Genomic DNA, 17,965 nt, shown 5'->3' with positions numbered 1-17,965 from the left:
CAGTATTTATTAATGGCGGTCAGTATTTCTTAATGACAATCAGTATTGATTAATGATGGTATTTATTAAGGATGATTATTATTTATTAATGATGATCAGTATTTGTTAATGGTGATCGGCATTTATTAATAATGGTTAGTATTTATTAATGACGATCAGTATTTATTAATGACCGTCACTATTAATGATGATCAGTATTGATTAATGATGGCGAGTATTTATTAATGATGATCAGTATTTATTAATAACAGTCAGTATTTATTAATGACAATCAGTATCGATTAATGATTGTGAGTATTTATTAATGATGATCAGTATTTATTAATGATGGTCAGTATTTATTAATAACGATCAGTATTTATTAGTGACGGTCACTGTTTATTAGTGACAATCAGTATTTATTAATGAGGGTCAGTATTTATTAATCCTTGTTATTTAACCCTTTTGGGTTGAAACCTTTGAGACCGAACGCCGATTGATTCCACCGGGCAAGCTCCACCTGCCTGGAGCTTCAGTGCCGACTACGCCATCTGTTCTAAAAGCGCCGCGGCTTTATCATGTTGATTTTTTTACCTATTTATCCTGATTTTTGTCACTTTAGCCACTTGGCGGCTGCTCCGGTTGAGGATGGCGGCGTCTCCATGTGCCGGAACCACGGGTGGTCGGTGGACGCCGAGAGGGGGCAGGTAACGGGCACCCGTGGGTGCTGCTCATTGAGCGGGGATCTGAGCGAAGGCGGCGAGGGGGTTGGCGGTGCCGTCGAAGCCCTTTGCGGGGGTCGTTACCAAATTGTGCATAACTGGATGATTTGTGAAAGTCGCTGCCGATTGAGTGGAGACGACGGGGTGAGAAAACGAGAAATAGGGAATCGCTGCGGTGTAAAGATTCGCGTTGCGCGCTCCCGCCCGGTTTGGGTTGTGTTTAGCGTAGCGGGTTTTATTATCCTCGTTATATAATGAAGAAATAATTGGGAAGAGCAGTTTGCAAAGCGCTTTGATATCCTCCAGCGCCACCGACGCTCCCGGTTCCGTTTGTGCTCAGGTGCGCGACGCGGGCGATGCAAACACCGCGAAACCATCGTTGGGAGATGGAAACGGCGCCTCCGAACCCCCGACGCTGTCCGAAAACACCCCCCTGGTGATCCCGGTGTTGGTTCCAGTGACAAGGAACGAGGTGGGTGAGGAGTACTTGGATGGTTGTGCGATGATTCGGCAACCGGCGGTGCCGGAGTTGCTCGCCGGAGCACCCGTGTGTGTGTCCCTGGCTGAACCAAGGGTGCTACGTGCCCCAAAACCCCCCAAATTACACCCAAATAACGCTATGGGGACGCGCTCGGCGGCCGCTACCCCAGGGACGGGCTCTGGGAGGCTCCAGGCTCCCGCTGGGTTATTGATCCGAAATACGGAACCCGGCGATCGCCTCGAGTTGGGTGAAAGGGAGGAAGCATCAGCAGGACCGGAGGGTCCCCAGACCCCTCATTTTGGGGTTCGCCGCTTGCTTTTGAGCCAAAAAAGGAGGAAAAGCAGATAAACGCCCGTGTGATTTTGTGCATTTTCCACCTTTAACCCTTTTCTTGTTCGATGTTGCCCAGCTCACCGAAAATGCGTCTCCGGATGGGAAGATCTCGCAGCAAAAAGGCGACGGAGGCCGAAACCCCTCGTGATCCCGACACCGGGATTGAAGCGCTTTCTGCCGCCCCGCGGGGTTAATTCGGTGCGATGCGGATGTCCCCACGTAGCGCTTTGGGGGGAACACCCCGCTTTATGGTTGTGGTTTACGGGGGTTTATCTCAACCCGGGCCGAGCGATCCCGGTGTAAAACCGCCCGGTGAACCCGGTTTGGGTTCGGCGTCCCCTCGCTGGTTTGTGGTGACAAACGCAGAGCTTGTGCTCCCCAAAAACCCCCAAAATGGGTGATTTTGTGGAATATGGGATGGAAACAACCCCCCAGGGTTTCGCTGTGATATCGGGTGTAAAAACCACCCGAGTGCTGCGATCGACTGCAAAACCCCATTGGGATGATCCATCAGCGACCGATTTCACCAAAACGATGGGAATTGGGACAATTTGTGGTTGTGACGCCGAGGAACGGTCTCGGCACGATGATTTTGATCCTGAGCGTTGCTTTTCCCCTCTATTTCTCAATATCCCGCAGGCAGAATGGACGGCGACTTGGGATTGTGCCTGGTGAAGGACGCCCCCAAAATCAGCGTCCGGCCGTGAGTCCCCAAACCACCAAAAACGGGCGCAAAACGGGTGCGTCGCGCTTTTCCTGCCCCTCGTTTGGCCCACCAGGACCCATTGACGTCCATTCCGAACGGAACACGAGGCGCTGATGTCACCGGCGGCGCTGATGTCGCGGCGGAACCCCGGCAACGCTTTGTTGTTCCGAGCCCTCGCAGGGCGTCTCTCCCACTCTGCCGCGTCTCGGAGCGAATCCCTGTGGTTTTCGGCCGAACCGCGCGGTTTCGGTGCCGATCGGAGCACGATGATGCCGTGAGCGCTCAGAACGCCCCCGTCCCCCCCGCCGCGCCGCCGCGGTCCCCGTCACCGCCTCCCGTCCCCTCTCCAGGCAGATCAACGTGGGGAGCGGCTTCCAGGCGGAGCTGCCGGCCCTGCGCGACCCAGCGCAGGCGCAGCAGGACGAGGAGCGCGCGGAGCTGGTCTGGAAGCCCTGGGGGGACATGGACACCGACCCGCAGGCGCCCGACCCAGGTATCGCACGCATTGGGTGCCTGGCCCACCCCACCTGGGCCCCGGGGGGGTCGTCGCTGCTCTTGGGGCTCCCAACGCTGCCTTTTGGGTAGAAATAGTGACGTTTTTCCGTGTGTTTCTTGCTCTCCGCTCCACCTGGTTGGCTCGTTTTCCGCTGTCCCGTATCGCGCCTTTTGTCCCCAAAACCCAACTTTTCCTTCTCGTATCGTACCCATTATCATGTCGCACCTTTTCTTGACCAAACCCAACGTTTCCATTGTCCTATCGCACCTTTTCTTGACAAAACCCAACTTTTCCTTGTTATAGCGCGTCTTTTCTTGACATAAACCCAACTTTTCCTTCTCGTATCGTACCCATTGTTGTATCGCACCTTTTCTTGACGAAACCTGACGTTTCCATTGTCCTATCGCATCTTTTCTCAACAAAACCCAACTTTTCCTTGTCCTATCGCATTTTTTCTCAACAAAACCCAACTTTTCCTTGTCTTATCACATCTTTTCTTGACAGAACCCAACGTTTCTGTTGTCCTATTGCATCTTTTCTTGACATACACCCAACTTTTCCTTGTCCTATTGCCTTTTCTTGACATAAACCCAACTTTTCCTTGTCCTATTGCGTCTTATCTTGACCAACTCCAACTTTTCCTTGTCCTATCGCATCTTTTCTCAACCAAACCCAACTTTTCCTTGTCCTATCGTGTCTTTTCTTGACATAAACCCAACTTTTGCTTGTCCTATCGTGTCTTTTCTTGACAAAACCCAACGTTTCCATTGTCCTATCACGTCTTTTCTCAACAAAACCCAACTTTTCCTTGTCCTATCACACCTTTTCTTGACAAACCCCAACATTTCCTTTATCATATCGCATCTTTTCTTGACCAACTCCAACTTTTCCTTGAATCGTACCCATTGTCGTATCACGCTTTTCCTTGAAAAACCCCAGCTTTTCCTTGTTGGATCCCATATTTCCACCCCCAAACCCCAACACCCCCATGTCACATCCCCCTTTCCCCAAACCCCAACATCCCCATGTCACATCCCCCTTTCCCCAAACCCCAACACCCCCATGTCACATCCCCCTTTCCCCAAACCCCAACACCCCCATGTCACATCCCCCTTTCCCCCAACACCCCCATGTCACATCCCCCTTTCCCCCCCAAACCCCAACACCCCCATGTCACATCCCCCTTTCCCCCAACACCCCCATGTCACATCCCCCTTTCCCCCCCAAACCCCAACACCCCCATGTCACATCCCCCTTTCCCCCAACACCCCCATGTCACATCCCCCTTTCCCCAAACCCCAACACCCCCATGTCACATCCCCCTTTCCCCCAACACCCCCATGTCACATCCCCCTTTCCCCCCCAAACCCCAACACCCCCATGTCACATCCCCCTTTCCCCCAACACCCCCATGTCACATCCCCCTTTCCCCCCCAAACCCCAACATCCCCACCTCATATCACCCCATTTCCCCCCCGAACCCCAACATCCCCATGTCCCATCAGCCCGTTTCCCCCACCCCGTGTTGGTTGCAGTGTTGACCCTGCTGTCCATGGCGAGCTCCAGCACCATCCCCGGGAGCTCCAGCACCGTCCCCGGGAGCTCCAGCGCCGTCCCCGGGAGCTCCAGCGCCGTCCCCGGGAACTCCAGCACCATCCCCGGGAGCTCCAGTGCTGTCCCCGGGAGCTCCAGTGCCATCCTCAGGAGCTCCAGTGCCATCCCTGGGAGCTCCAGCGCCATCCCTGGGAGCTCCAGCGCCATCCCTGGGAGCTCCAGCGCTGTCCCTGGGAGCTCCAGTGCTGTCCCTGGGAGCTCCAGTGCCGTCCCCGGGAGCTCCAGTGCTGTCCCCGGGAGCTCCAGTGCCATCCCTGGGAGCTCCAGTGCCATCCCCGGGAGCTCCAGTGCCGTCCCTGGGAGCTCCAGCGCCATCCCCAGAAACTCCAGCGCCATCCCTGGGAGCTCCAGTGCCATCCCTGGGAGCTCCAGCGCCGTCCCCGGCGCCGTTCTTAACCTGGAGCTGGCCCTGCACTGCCTGCACGCGGCACGCGGCGACGTGATGGTGAGTGACCCCAAAACCCCCAATATCACCCCAACCCCCCCGATATCACCCCAAAACCCCCTGATATCACCCCCAAAAGCCCCAATATCACCCCCATGCCCCCGATATCACTCCAAAAGCCCCGATATCACCCCAAAACCGCTGATATTTCCCCAAAACACCCTGGTATTTCCCCAAATCCCCGATATCTCCCCAAACCCCCCGATATCACCCCAAAACCCCGATATCACCCCAAAACCTCTCGATATCACCCCAAAACCCCTGATATCTCCCCAAAACCCCCCAATATCACCCCAAAACCCCGATATCTCCCCAAAACACCCCGATATCACCCCCAAAAGCCCCTGGTATCTCCCCAAAACCCCCGATATCTCCCAAAACCCCTTGATATCACCCCCAAAAGCCCCTGATATCACCCCAAACCCCCCTGATATCTCCCCAAAACCCCTTGATATCACCCCAGAACCCCCCGATATCACCCCAAAATCCCCGATATCTCCCCAAAACCCCCCAATATCACCTCAAAATCTCCCGATATCACCCCAAACCCCCTGATATCACCCCAAACCCCCTTGATATCTCCCCAGAACCCGCTGATATCACCCCAAACCCCTCCGGTATCTCCCCTAACCCCCCGATATCACCCCAAAACCCCCTGATATCACCCCAAAACCCCTTGATACCTCCCCAGAACCCCTTGATATCTCCCCAGAACCCGCTGATATCATCCCAAACCACCCCGGTATCTCCCCAAAACCCCCTGATATCACCCCCATGCCCCCGATATCACTCCAAAACCCCCCGATATCTCCCCCAAACCCCCGATATCTCCCCAAAAGCCCCGATATCTCCCCAAAACCCCCCGATATCACCTCAAAATCTCCCGATATCACCCCAAACCCCCTTGATATCTCCCCAAAACCCCTTGATATCTCCCCAAACCCCCCTGATATTACCCCAAAACCCCCCGATATCTCCCCAAAACCCCCCTATATCACCCCAAACCCTCCCGATATCACCCCAAACCCCCCGATATCTCCCCAAAACCCCTGATATCACCCCAAAACCCCTGATATCACCCCCAAAAGCCACAGTATCACCCCCATGCCCTCGATATCACTCCAAAACCCCCGATATCACCCCAAACCCCCCAATATCTCCCCCAAGCCCCCCGATATCACCCTAAAACCCCCTGATATCTCCCCAAAACCCCCTGATATCACCCCAGAACCCCCCGATATCACCCCAAAAGCCCCAATATCACCCCCATGCCCCCGATATCTCACCAAACCCCCCGATATCTCCCCAAACCCCCCGATATCACCTCAAAATCTCCCGATATCACCCAAAACTCCCCCGATATCACCCCAAACCCCCTTGATATCTCCCCAAAACCCCTTGATAACTCTCCAGAACCCCCTGATATCACCCCAAAACCCCCCGGTATCTCCCCAAACCCCCTGATGTCACCCCAGAACCCCTTGATATCACCCCAAAACCCTATGATATCTCCCCAAAACCCCCCGATATCACCTCAAAATCTCCCGATATCACCCCAAACCCCCCGATATCACCCCAAAACCTCCCGATATCTCCCCAAACCCCCTGATATCACCCCAAAGCCCCCGATATCACCCCAAAACCCCTTGTTATCACCCCAGAACCCCCCGATATCACCCCCAAGCCACCCGATATCACCCCCAAAAGCCCCAATATCACCCCCATGCCCCCGATATCTCCCCAAACCCCCCTGATATCTCCCCAAACCCCCCTGATATCTCCCCAAAACCCCTCGATATCTCCCCAAAACCCCCCGATATCTCCCCAAAACACCTTGATATCACCCCAAAACCCCCTGATATCTCCCCAAATCCCCTGATATCACCCCAAAACCCCTCGATATCACCCCAAAACCCCCTGATATCTCCCCAAAACCCCTCGATATCTCTTCAAAACCCCCTGATATCTCCCCAATGCCCCTCAATGTTACCCCAAAACCCCCGATATCACCCCAAAACCCCCCGATATCTCCCCAAAACACCCCGATATCTCCCCAAAACACCTCGATATCACCCCAAACCCCCCAATATCAGCCCAAAACCCCCTGATATCTCCTCAAATCCCCTGATATCACCCCAGAACCCATCGATATCACCCCAAAACCCCTGATATCTCCCCAAAACCCCTTGATATCACCTCAGAACCCCCTGATTTCACACCAAACCCCCCGATATCACCCCAAACCCCCCAATATCTCCCCAAAGCCCCCTGATATCACCCCCAAACCTCCTGATATCTCCCCAAAACCCCCCGATATCTCCCCAAGCCCCCCGATACCTCCCCAAACCCCCCGATATCTCCCCAAAACCCCCCCGATATCACCCAAAACCCCCAAAATCACAACTTGGGGCGTCCTGCTCCGAATGGAAGGCGAACCCCGAGCCTCTTCCTCTTGCAGAAGGCGCTGGAGATGCTGCTTTCGGGGGGGCCCCCCAAGTCCGAATCGGACCCTCTGGCCAATTATCATTACGCAGGTAAACGAGGAACGGGGCCCATTCCCCCCCAGGACACAAACAGACACCACGATACCCTTTCCACACCGATTTAAACATCTTGGGGTGCCGATAACGACCCCCCCGCCCCGTTTGCTAATTGCGTTCCCCGTAACGAACCCGCTCATTGCCCCGCAGGCTCGGACACGTGGACGCCACTGGAGCAGCAGCTTTTCCACCGTGCTTTTGCCACCCACAAGAAGGACTTTTATCGCATCCACACGAAGGTAAATCCCCCAAAATCATCGGTTTTTAACCCAAAAAGCCGCGTTTTTGAGTCACGCATCGAACTCCCATTCTCCAAATGTCATTTTGCTGCTTAACGCTGCAAAAAAGGCACCGGAATGAGACAAAACGAGGCGTAAATGTGATTTACCGCGGCGTTTCCATCCTAAACCGCCCCTATCCCCTCGCTTAGGTCCAGACTAAGACTGTGGCCCAGTGTGTTGAATATTACTACATCTGGAAGAAAACGACCAAACTCAAGTCCTACCGAGCAAAAGGGACGGGCAAAAAAGCCAAGAGAAACAAGGAAAAGGCCGAGGAGAAGGTAGAAAACGCGTTTACGCGGAATTTGCGCCGCGGGAAAACCGCCTTGAGGCCAAAAAAGCGGCTTTTTGGGCCCGAAATGGGCTCGATTGGCTGCAGGTTGATTGCAGTGATTCCAGGTATTAACGATCCTGGTGGGGTTTGAATGGTTTGGGGGATATTCTGTGGTTTTGGCTTCGCCGCCGAAGGGAATTGCTGTGCGTTCCCTGCCAAAAAGCGGTGGTTTGTGTCACAAAAAGAGCCGGTTTTGGCTATTTTAGCCTCACCTGGCTGAGTTGTCTCTATGGGCTGTTCCATAGGGTCTTGTTTCCAAGCTGGTTTATTCTCAGCGCTCTCGACCTTTGGTGAAAGGGGGGAATGAGGGGAATCTCTGCTTTCCAGGCCACTTTCCAGCCCCCGAAGAAGAAGCCCCGTCCCTCGCCCGAGGAAAGGGCCAAAATGAAGCAGCAAATGGCCCAAAATGAGGGCGCCGGGGAGTCCTTTCCATGCACGGAGTGCGGCAGGTGAGTTGTTGCTTATTTGGGGATAAAGAGGTTAAAAGGTGTTAAAGCCACCCGGCGCGGAGCCGAGAAACGGCGCCGGACCCGCGCCAAAACGCACCCAGAGAGGGTGAAGCCAAAAAGCACTAAAACCTGGGTTTTCCGCCCCGTTTGCAGGGCGTTTGCCACGATGCGGGGCAAGAACGCACACATGAGGTGGCACCGGGCGCGGGAGCTGCAGGCGGGGACCGAGCTGACCCCAAAGGGCTTGGAAATTGAGGAGAAAGCAGCTGAAATGGTGACTGTGGTGACGGAGCCGCAGACCGGGACTGAGCCACCCCTGAAATGTGTGAAAATTGAGGAGAAACCAGCTGAAATGGCGACTGTGGCGCTGGAGCCGCAGGCTGAGACCAAGCTGCCCCTAAAGTGCTTCAAAATTGAGGAGGAAGCAGGCGAAATGGTGATTGCGGGACCAGAGCTGCAAGCCGGGACTGAGCCACCACCAAAATACCTGAAATTTGAGGACAAACCAACCGAAATGGAGATTGCGGTGCCGGAGCCGCAGGCCAAGACTGAGCCACCCCCGAAGTGCCTGAAAATTGAGGACAAACCAGCTGAAATGGGGATTTTGGCACCGGTGCCGGAACTGCAGATGGGGACCGAGCCACCCCCACAATACTTGGAAATTGAGAACAAACCAGCCGAAATGGGGATTGTGGCACCAGAGCCGCAGGCTGGGACTGAGCCGCCCCCAAAGTGCCTGAATATTGTGGAAAAACCAACCGAAATGGAGATTGTGGTGACGGAGCCGCAGGTGGGGACTGAGCCGCCCCCAAAATGCATTAAAATTGAGGACAGACCAGCCAAAATGGGGATTTTGGCACTGGTGCCGGAGCTGCAGATGGGGACTGAGCCACCCCCAAAATACTTGGAAAATGAAGACAAACCAGCTGAAATGGCGATGCCGGTGTCGGAGCCGCAAGCCGGGACCGAGCCGCCTCCAAACTTCCTGGAAATGGAGGAGAAAGCAGCTGAAAAGGCGATTGCGGAGCCGGAGCTGCAGGCCGGGACGGAGCAGCCCCTGAAGTGTGCGAAAGTTGAGGACAAACCACCTGAAATGGAGATTGCGGCACCGGAGCCGGAGGCTGAGACCGAGCCACCACCAGAATACCTGGAAATAGAGGAGAAAGAAGCTGAAATGGTGATTTTGGCACCGGAGCTGCAGATTGGGACTGAGCGACCACCAAAATACTTGGAAATTGAGAACAAACCAGCTGAAATGGTGATGCCGGTGCCGGAGCTGCAGGCTGAGACCGAGCCACCCTCAAAGTGCCTGAAAATAGAGGAGGAAGCAGCTGAAATGGTGATTGTGGTGACGGAGCCGCAGGCTGGGACTGAGCCACCCCCAAAATACTTGGAAATTGAGGAGAAAGCAGGCGAAATGGTGATTGTGCCACCAGCACCAGAGCCACAGGCCGGGACTGAGCTGACCCCAAAGGGCTTTCAAATTGAGGAGAAACCAACCAAAATGGAGATTGCGGCGCCGGAGCCGGATCCGCAAGCCGGGACTGAGCTGCCCCCAAAGTGCCTGAATATAGAGGAGAAAGCAGCTGAAATGGTGATTGTGGCACCGGAGCTGCAGGTGGGGACCGAGCCACCCCCAAAATGCTTTGAAATCAAGGAGAAACCAGGTGAAATGGCCATGCCGGAGCTGGAGCTGCAGGCCGGGACGGAGCCACCCCTGAAACGCTTAAAAATTGAGGAGGAACCAGCTGAAATTGTGATTGTGGCGCCGGAGCCGCAGACCGGGATTGAGCCACCCCTGAAGCCTTTGAAGATCGAGGACAAACCAGCCGAAGTGGTGAATGTGGAGCCAGAGCCGCAGGCCAGGATGAAGCCGCCCCCAAAGTGTGTGAAAATTGAAGAGAAACCAGCCGAAATGGAGATTGTGGAGCCGGAGCCGCAGGTCGGGACCGAGCTGCCCATAAAGCGCTTCAAAATTGAGGAGAAACCACCGGAAATGGTGATGCCGGAGCCAGAGCTGCAGGCTGAGACCGAACCACCACCAAAATACCTGAAAATGGAGGAGGAACCAGCTGAAACGGTGATTGAGGCGCCAGAGCCGCAGGCTGGGACTGAGCCGCCCCTGAAGGGCTTTAAAATTGATGAGGAACCAACCAAAACAGTGATTGCAGCGCCGGAGCCGGAGGCCTGTACCGAGCCGCCCCCAAAGTGCTTTAAAATGGAGGAGAAACCAACTGAAATGGTGATTGTGGCACCGGTGCCGGAGCCGCAGGATGAGACTGAGATGCCCCCAAAATGCTTGAAGATTGAGGAGGAACCAGCTGAAATGGCGATTCCGGAGCCAGAGCTGCAGGCCGGGACTGAGCCACCACCAAAATACTTGGAAATTGAGGAGGAACCAGCTGAAATTGTGATGGCGGTGCCGGAGCTGCAGACCGGGACCGAGACACCACCAAAGTGCCTGAAAATAGAGGAGGAACCAGCTAAAATGGAGATTGTGGTGACAGAGCCACAGGACGGGACCGAGCCACCCCCAAAATACTTGGAAATTGAAGACCAACCAGCTGAAATGGCGATTGTGGCGCCGGCACCGGAGCCACAGGCCGGGACTGAGCCGACCCCAAAGGGCTTTCAAATTGAGGAAAAAACAGCTCAAATGGTGATTGCGGAGCCAGAGCTGCAGGCAGGGACCGAGCCCCCCCAAAAATGCTTTCAAACTGAGGAGAAAGCAGCCGAAATGGCGATGCTGGAGCCGCAGGCTGAGACCGAGCCACCCTCAAAGTGCCTGAATATTGAGGAGGAACCAGCTGAAATGGAGATTGTGGTGCCGGCACCGGAGCCGCAAGCTGGGACCGAGCCACCCCCGAACCCTTTGAAGATTGAGGATAAACCAGCCAAAATGGTGATTGTGGCGCAAGAGCCGCAGGCTGAGACCGAGCTGCCCCTAAAGTGCTGCAAAATTGAGAAGAAACCAGCTGAAATGGCGATGCCGGAGCCGGAGCCGCAGGCCGGGACCGAGCCGCCCCTGAAACGTCCTAAAATTGAGGAGAAACCAGTTGAAATGGCGATTGTGGCGCTGGTGCCGGAGCCGCAGGCTGGGACCAAGCAGCCCCCAAAACGCTGGAGAATTGAGGACAAACCATCCGAAATGGCGATGCCGGAGCCGCAAGCCGGGACCGAGCCACCCCCAAAGCGCCTTAAAATTGAGGAACCAGCCGAAGTGGGGATCGCGGCGCCGGAGCAGCGCCCGGGGTAGGTTTGCGCCCTCAGGAAACCCCCGCGCCGAAACCACCGTCGGCTTTCCCACCGGACGGCGCATCCAGAGGGGGTTTTTGGGGAGAAAAGGGGTGAATCTGTGCGTGTTTGAAGAAGCGACCATGGGGGGTTTGGTTTCTCGGCATCGGGTTTGATGGGAAGAGCTAGCGCCCGATCGTCATCTCCGGCACCAGGGGGCGCACGGAACGGGGCCGGAATTGGGCTGAAATCCTGTGAGATTGGGAAAAAACGCCGCTGTGAGATCAACGGGCAGCGGCTGCTCACGGTGGGAAGAACCGGAAAGGGAAATGGTGGCAAAATGGTGCCGTAAAGCGCCCCGATCTGAGCCAAGAAACAGGGGTTTTGGTGTTTTTCTTTCTATTTAACGCGCTTTCTTCTTTGCTTAATAAACTGGGTTCTGGAATGAGTTGAAGTTCGTTAATGCAGCGATTTGTGACAACAGGGGGGGTTGAGTTGTTTGATTAATGAAAAGTTAATTAAGGGTCTTGTCACACCAGGAGGGATGGAAGGGGGATTTATTTTGGGAGGTCTTGAGATTTATTGCTGTCACGATACCGGGGCCGTCGGTGCCACCCATTGCGATACCGGGGCTGTCGGTGCCACCCATCGCGATACCGGGGCCGTCGGTGCCACCCATCGCGATACCGGGGCTGTCGGTGCCACCCATCGCGATACCGGGGCCGTCGGTGCCACCCATCGCGATACCGGGGCCATCGGTGCCACCCATCGCGCTACCAGGGCCATCGTTGCTGCCCATCACGATACTGGGGCCGTCGTCACTGCTGTTGTGACGATACCAGCGCTGTTGTTGCCACCTGTCGCGATACCAGGACCATCAGTGCTCCCTATTGCGATACCGGGGCCGTCGGTGCCACCCTTCGCAATACCGGGGTCGTTGTTGCTGCCCATTGCGATACCGGGGCTGTCGGTGCTGCCGTCGCGATACTGGGACCGTCAGTGCTGCCCATCACGATACTGGAGCTGTTGGTTCTGCCCATCACGATACCAGGGCCCCTGTCACCGCCCATCACAATATCAGGGCCGTCGGTGCTGCCGTCGCAATACCAGCTCCATCACTGCTGCCCGTCGCGATACCGGGGCTGTCGGTGCTGCTGTCGCGATACCGGGGCTGTTGGTGCTGCTGTCGCGATACCGGGGCCGTCGGTGCTGCTGTCGCGATACCGGGGCTGTTGTCGCTGCCCAACGGTGAGAGGAAAGCTGCGCTTGGAAGGGATTTCCTGTCCAGAGTCCTCATCGTCTTGGCCATGCACAGCACAGTGAGATGTTCCCCATCGGAACAGAAACGGTAACTGGGGTCTGTGGAGAGCGCAGGGGGTAAAAGGGGTCTGGGAGGAAACTCTGCCTGAGGAAAAGTGAGACATCCCTTTTCCCTCTGTTTTAGAAACCCCAGCCAACTCGAGAGCATCTTGGGAGGGGTCGAGCTGCACTTACCCAGAGGACACAGCAGCTGGAGGAAGCCAGGAGAGATCGGCGTGGAGAGGACGAGCGCAAGGAGGCTGCAAAAGGGAGAGGAAAGAAATCAGTGCCGCGGCCACTGCTGTTGCTGGGATGGGAGACGTGAGGGCCTGGGGAGCTGCGGTGGGGCAGCCGTGGCTGGCAGAGCAGCCCCACGCACCCCTCAGTAGGATGGGAATGAAGAATATGAGGAGCAAAAGTAAGAAAACTCATGGGCTAAGATAAAAAAACCAAGTGAGATAAGTAATTGAAAGAGGAAGAGAGAATAAAACGCAAGGCGTGATGCAAAGACTCGTGGGCTCCCACAAGCACAGGGAGATCCCGCAGACCCCGAGCGATGGCTGCCCTGCAACCCCCTTCCCTCCCTTCTTACTGATGAGCACCATGTTAGGGTGCTGTCGGTGCCACCCATCGCGATACCGGGGCTGTCGGTGCCACCCATCGCGATACCGGGGCCGTCGGTGCCACCCATCGCGATACCGGGGCCGTCGGTGCCACCCATCGCGATACCGGGGCCGTCGGTGCCACCCATCGCGATACCGGGGCCATCATTGCTGCCCATCACGATACTGGGGCCGTCGTCACTGCTGTTGTGACGATACCAGCGCTGTTGTTGCCACCTGTCGTGATACCAGGACCATCAGTGCTCGCTATTGCGATACCGGGGCCGTTGGTGCCACCCATCGCGATACCGGGGCTGTTGGTGCCACCCATCGCAATACCGGGGCTGTCGGTGCCACCCATCGCGATACCGGGGCTGTTGGTGCCACCCATCGCAATACCAGGGCTGTCGGTGCCACCCATCGCGATACTGGGGCGATACCGGCCCCTCCTGGGGCAGCAGGGGTCCAGTACCAGCACGGTTTGGGGGTGGACCCGCTGGAAAGCAGCTCTGCGAGAAGGACTTGGGAGTTCTGGGTGACATCGGGTTGGCCACAAGTCACCAATGTGTCCTTGTGGTCACGAGGCCGAGGGTACCTGGGGGATATTTATTAAGAAGAGTGTGAGCAGCAGGTGAGAGAGGTGAATCCTCCCCCTCTGCTCCACCCTGGGGAAGCTGCATCTGCAGTTCTGGGTCCAGTTCTGGGCTCCCCAGTTGAAGAAGGACAAGGAGTTACTGGAGGGAGTCCAGTGGAGGGACACAGAGATGCTGAGGGGTCTGGAGCATCATTCTGATCAGGAGAGACTGAGAGAGATGGGGCTGTTGAGCTGGAGAAGAGAAGCTGAGAGGGATGTGATCAATGGGATCAATATCTCAGGTGGGTGTCAGGATGGAGCAGACTCTGTTCAGTGGTGCCCAGCGCCGGGGTGAGGGGCAACGGGCACAGACTGAAACCCAGGAGGCTCCATCTGAACGTAAGGAGAAACTTGCTTGCTGGGAGGTGCCAGAGCGCGGCCCAGGCTGCCCAGAGCGGGTGTGGAGTCTCCTTCTGTGAGACATTCAGACCCCTAGGATCCTGTGTGATCTGCTCTGGGACCCCGCGGGAGCAGGGGGGTTGGACTGGATGATCTCCAGAGGTCCCTTCATCCCAAACCAGAATGGGGTTCTGAGGGAAGGGGAGAGGAGGAAGGGGAGAGGAGGAAGGGGAGAGGAGGAAGGGGAGAGGAGGAAGGGGAGAGGAGGAAGGGGAGAGGAGGAAGGGGAGAGGAGGAAGGGGAGGGGAGGAAGGGGAGGGGAGGAAGGGGAGGGGAGGAAGGGGAGAGGAGGAAGGGGAGGGGAGGAAGGGGAGAGGAGGAAGGGCAGAGAAGAGAAGCTGGGGCTGTGAAACAGAGGGAAAAGCGATGTTTCAATCTTCCCCTCACAAAGTTCCCTGCCAGCCTCCAAATTCTTTTTGATCTCAGGGACCCCCCAGGGATCCCAGAAACCACTGAGACCCCCCCAGACCCACTCGCAAGAACCCCTGGGACCCCCCCAAACCCAGGTTTCCCCCTTTCTCCCCTGCAGCCCCCCAGGGACCTCACAACCCACCCAGGACCCCTGAGGGGCAGCTGCATGGGGGGGGGGCTCTGACACCCCAAAAGTGATGGGGCGCATGGGGTGATGTGGACCCCCCTGTGGTGGTTTGGGGGTCCCCGAGTTGCCGTTCCCCCCACTTTACAGCTTTTGTACAAATTGTCTCTATATTCGTAGCTGGGGGAAAAAGCGGCCCCTCCCCAGTGCTGCTCCCACAAACCTGGGGGGGCCTGGGTGGGTCCTCTGGGTCCCCCCCACTGGCACGGGGGGAAAGGAAAGGATTTAGCACAGAAATCACAGTATCACAGCATCACGGTGTGTTTGGGACTGGAAGGGACCTCGAAAGCTCATCCAGTGCAATCCCCCATGGAGCAGGAACGCCCAGGAGAGGTCGCACAGGAACATGTCCAGGGGGGTTTGAATGTCTGCAGGGAAGGAGACCCCACAGCCCCCTGGGCAGCCTGGGCCAGGCTCTGCCACCCTCACTGGGAAGAAGTTCTTTCTCAAATTTAAGTGGAACCTCTTGTGTTCCAGCTTGATCCCATTGCCCCTCGTCCTATCATTGTTTGCCACCGAGAAGAGCCCGGCTCCATCCTCCTGGCACTCACCCTTTATATATTTATAAATATTAATGAGGTCACCCCTCAGTCTCCTCTTCTCCAAACTAAAGAGCCCAGCTCCCTCAGCCTTTCCTCACACGGGAGATGCTCCACTCCCTCCAGCATCTTGGTGGCTGCGCTGGACTCTCTCCAGCAGTTCCCTGTCCTTCTGGAGCTGAGGGGCCACAACTGGACACAAGATTCCAGGTGTGGTCTCCCCAGGGCAGAGCAGAGGGGCAGGAGAACCTCTCTGACCCACTGACCACCCCCTTCTAACCCACCCCAGGTACCATTGGCTTCCTGGCCCCAAGGGCCCAGTGCTGGCTCATGCTCACCCTGCTGTCCCCAGGACCCCAGCTCCCTTTCCCTACCCTGCTCTCTAACAGCTCATTCCCAGCCTATACTGACCCTGGGGTTGTTCCTGCCCAGGTGCAGCACTCTGCACTTCCCCTTGTTAAATCTCACCAGGTTATCCCCCCCCAGCTCTCCAGCCTGTCCAGGTCTCTGATGGCAGCACAGCTTCCAGGGTCACCCGCTCCTCCCAGCTTGGTGTCCCCAGCAAACCTGCTGACAGTCACTCAATTCCCTCATCCGAATCGTTAACGAATATATTGAATAATATTGGCCCCTGAGGCCCTGCACTGGATCCAGGCCTCAACCGGACTCTGCCCATTGACCACCACTCTCTGGCTTCTCCCTCTCAGCCAGTTTGCACCCCCCACTCCCCACTGCCCAGAGCACCCCTCCCCAGCTCAGCTGTGCGGATGCTGTGCAGACGGTGTCAGAGGCTTTGCTGAAGCCCAGGGAGCCCACACCCACCGCCCGCCCCCTCCATCCACCCGGGTACGTTCCCATGAACGGCGACGGGGTTGGTGGGGATGAACTGAGATGAATCAAGAGATTGAGCCACGCGCTCAGAGCGATATCGGCTGTTCAACCGCTCAGTCACCGCATTTTTAAACTACAGAATGTAGATCACAGGGGTTTAATTACGGGAAATATTTAACTGTTTAATTATGGATTTTGAATGCGGAGAGGGACCAATGCAGTGGGGTTTAAGCACCACTGCCTCTGACGGACGTTTAATCCCAAGAAATTTAATGGGAAATTAATTTAATTTGGAATGTTCTTTAGCAAACTGTTCAGGTCACTTCTGAGATACAAAAAGTTTTTAAAGCAAAACATTAATCCCAGTAAATTTCCAACAACGCTCCCTTCCGTGAAACCAAAATTCAACAAAAACCTCAACGAAACTTCAACATTTGTTGTTTTTTAGTTAACGTTCAAATGTCGCGTTTAATGTTACACATTTAATTTATACACTGGAGGCCTCGGTGCAGGGGAACTGGGGGGAGGGTGTGTTAAAGGGACATTGGGGGGCACATTTGGGGCTGTTTTGGGGTCAAAAAGGGGGATTGAGGTTCAGGGGGACTTGAGGGAGTCGCGGGGGGCGCAGACCGATCGGGGGGTCCGGGGGGAGCCCCGCAGGGGGATTTGCTGGGGGAGGCAGGGTCAGCAGGGCCTCCCCTCTCCCGCAAAGGGACTCAGGGCCCCCCAAACCTGGTCCCTCCTGCCGGCTGCATCCCAACCCCCACAGCTCCCCTGCACCCCCAGACCCGCCCCGCGCCCCCCACAACCCCCGCACCAACCAAATCCGTCCCCGCCGCTCACCCGGGACGGAACTGGCGGCGATCGCGGTCCCAGCGCGGTGTGAGGAGGATTTTCAACCGCGGAACTGCGGGGGCGACCAGCGGGACCCCCCCACTGCCGCCCGGGGGCAACACGGCGACCGCCCGGGGGCAACACGGCGACCGCCCGGGGGCAACACGGCGACCGCCCGGCCCCGGCCAGCGGGGCCGCAGCCCCGGGCCCCCCGCCCGCCCCCGCAGCCGCTGCAGCCGCAGGACCCGCCCGTGGCAGCGGCGCTCCGGCGGCAGCAGGGGACGAACCGCCACGGCCGGGCCGCTGCTCCCGGGGCAGGCTGCATGGTCACGCCCCCGGCACCGCCATTGGCCACACAGCCGGCCCGTCACCGTCCCTTGCACCCGTCCCTCGCCGCCATTGGCCTGGAGGCGGCCTCCTGATGCCCATTGGCTGTGCCGCTTCCAGCGGGAAGTCCCTCCCCTTCCCGACACGGCTCCGCGCCTGCGCAGTGCAGCCCCCGCGCAGCCCCGCGATGGCGCCATCGCCCCTTGCGGGCTCTCGCTGCTGTTTAATCCAATTCTTTAATTGTGTTCTTTAAACGCGGGTTCATGAGAGCACAAGCGAAACAGCGCTGGG

General features: G+C 56.7%; 3 protein-coding genes across 3 annotated transcripts; 2 read left to right on the top strand and 1 right to left on the bottom strand.

Moving 5' to 3' along the window:
• Positions 1 to 1,044: 1,044 nt before the first annotated feature.
• Positions 1,045 to 2,944, top strand: LOC139829260 (zinc finger protein 541-like). Its single transcript, XM_071815950.1, has 4 exons — positions 1,045 to 1,173; positions 1,592 to 1,713; positions 2,155 to 2,495; positions 2,572 to 2,944. Exons 3-4 carry the CDS (start codon positions 2,335 to 2,337, stop codon positions 2,804 to 2,806), a joined length of 396 nt encoding a protein of 131 aa, XP_071672051.1. The 5' UTR covers positions 1,045 to 1,173; positions 1,592 to 1,713; positions 2,155 to 2,334; the 3' UTR covers positions 2,807 to 2,944.
• Positions 2,945 to 7,699: 4,755 nt separating this feature from the next.
• On the top strand, positions 7,700 to 11,263 carry LOC139829254 (uncharacterized). Its single transcript, XM_071815878.1, has 4 exons — positions 7,700 to 7,878; positions 8,177 to 8,380; positions 8,534 to 10,569; positions 11,259 to 11,263. The coding sequence occupies exons 2-4, from the start codon at positions 8,235 to 8,237 to the stop codon at positions 11,261 to 11,263; spliced, it is 2,187 nt and encodes a 728-aa protein (XP_071671979.1). The 5' UTR covers positions 7,700 to 7,878; positions 8,177 to 8,234.
• Positions 11,264 to 12,379: 1,116 nt separating this feature from the next.
• On the bottom strand, positions 12,380 to 17,747 carry LOC136109003 (uncharacterized). The gene is made up of 4 exons (XM_071815877.1): positions 17,729 to 17,747; positions 17,357 to 17,666; positions 13,109 to 13,173; positions 12,380 to 12,973 (listed from the first exon to the last, which is right to left on the bottom strand). The coding sequence occupies exons 1-4, from the start codon at positions 17,745 to 17,747 to the stop codon at positions 12,684 to 12,686; spliced, it is 684 nt and encodes a 227-aa protein (XP_071671978.1). The 3' UTR covers positions 12,380 to 12,683.
• Between the last annotated feature and the right edge of the window lie 218 nt (positions 17,748 to 17,965).

This window comes from Patagioenas fasciata, chromosome 17 (assembly GCF_037038585.1).
Source record: "Patagioenas fasciata isolate bPatFas1 chromosome 17, bPatFas1.hap1, whole genome shotgun sequence".
Taxonomy (NCBI): Eukaryota; Metazoa; Chordata; class Aves; order Columbiformes; family Columbidae; genus Patagioenas; species Patagioenas fasciata.
The sequence above is the reverse complement of the archived record's forward strand: the minus strand, read 5'-3'. Positions and strand labels throughout refer to the sequence as shown.

Excerpts from the sequence above, each read along its gene's own strand:
- LOC136109003 (XM_071815877.1), bottom strand. Across the intron at positions 13,174-17,356 it reads CGCCGCCAGTTCCGTCCCGG|CCTCCTTGCGCTCGTCCTCT; the intron begins GTGAGCGGCGGG and ends TCCCTTTTGCAG. Across the intron at positions 12,974-13,108 it reads CCAGCTGCTGTGTCCTCTGG|ACCCCAGTTACCGTTTCTGT; the intron begins GTAAGTGCAGCT and ends CGCTCTCCACAG.
- LOC139829254 (XM_071815878.1), top strand. The coding sequence starts at position 8,235 with ATGAGGGGAATCTCTGCTTTCCAGGCCACTTTCCAGCCCCCGAAGAAG. Across the intron at positions 8,381-8,533 it reads CCATGCACGGAGTGCGGCAG|GGCGTTTGCCACGATGCGGG; the intron begins GTGAGTTGTTGC and ends CCCCGTTTGCAG.
- LOC139829260 (XM_071815950.1), top strand. The coding sequence starts at position 2,335 with ATGTCACCGGCGGCGCTGATGTCGCGGCGGAACCCCGGCAACGCTTTG. Across the intron at positions 2,496-2,571 it reads GATCGGAGCACGATGATGCC|GCAGATCAACGTGGGGAGCG; the intron begins GTGAGCGCTCAG and ends TCCCCTCTCCAG.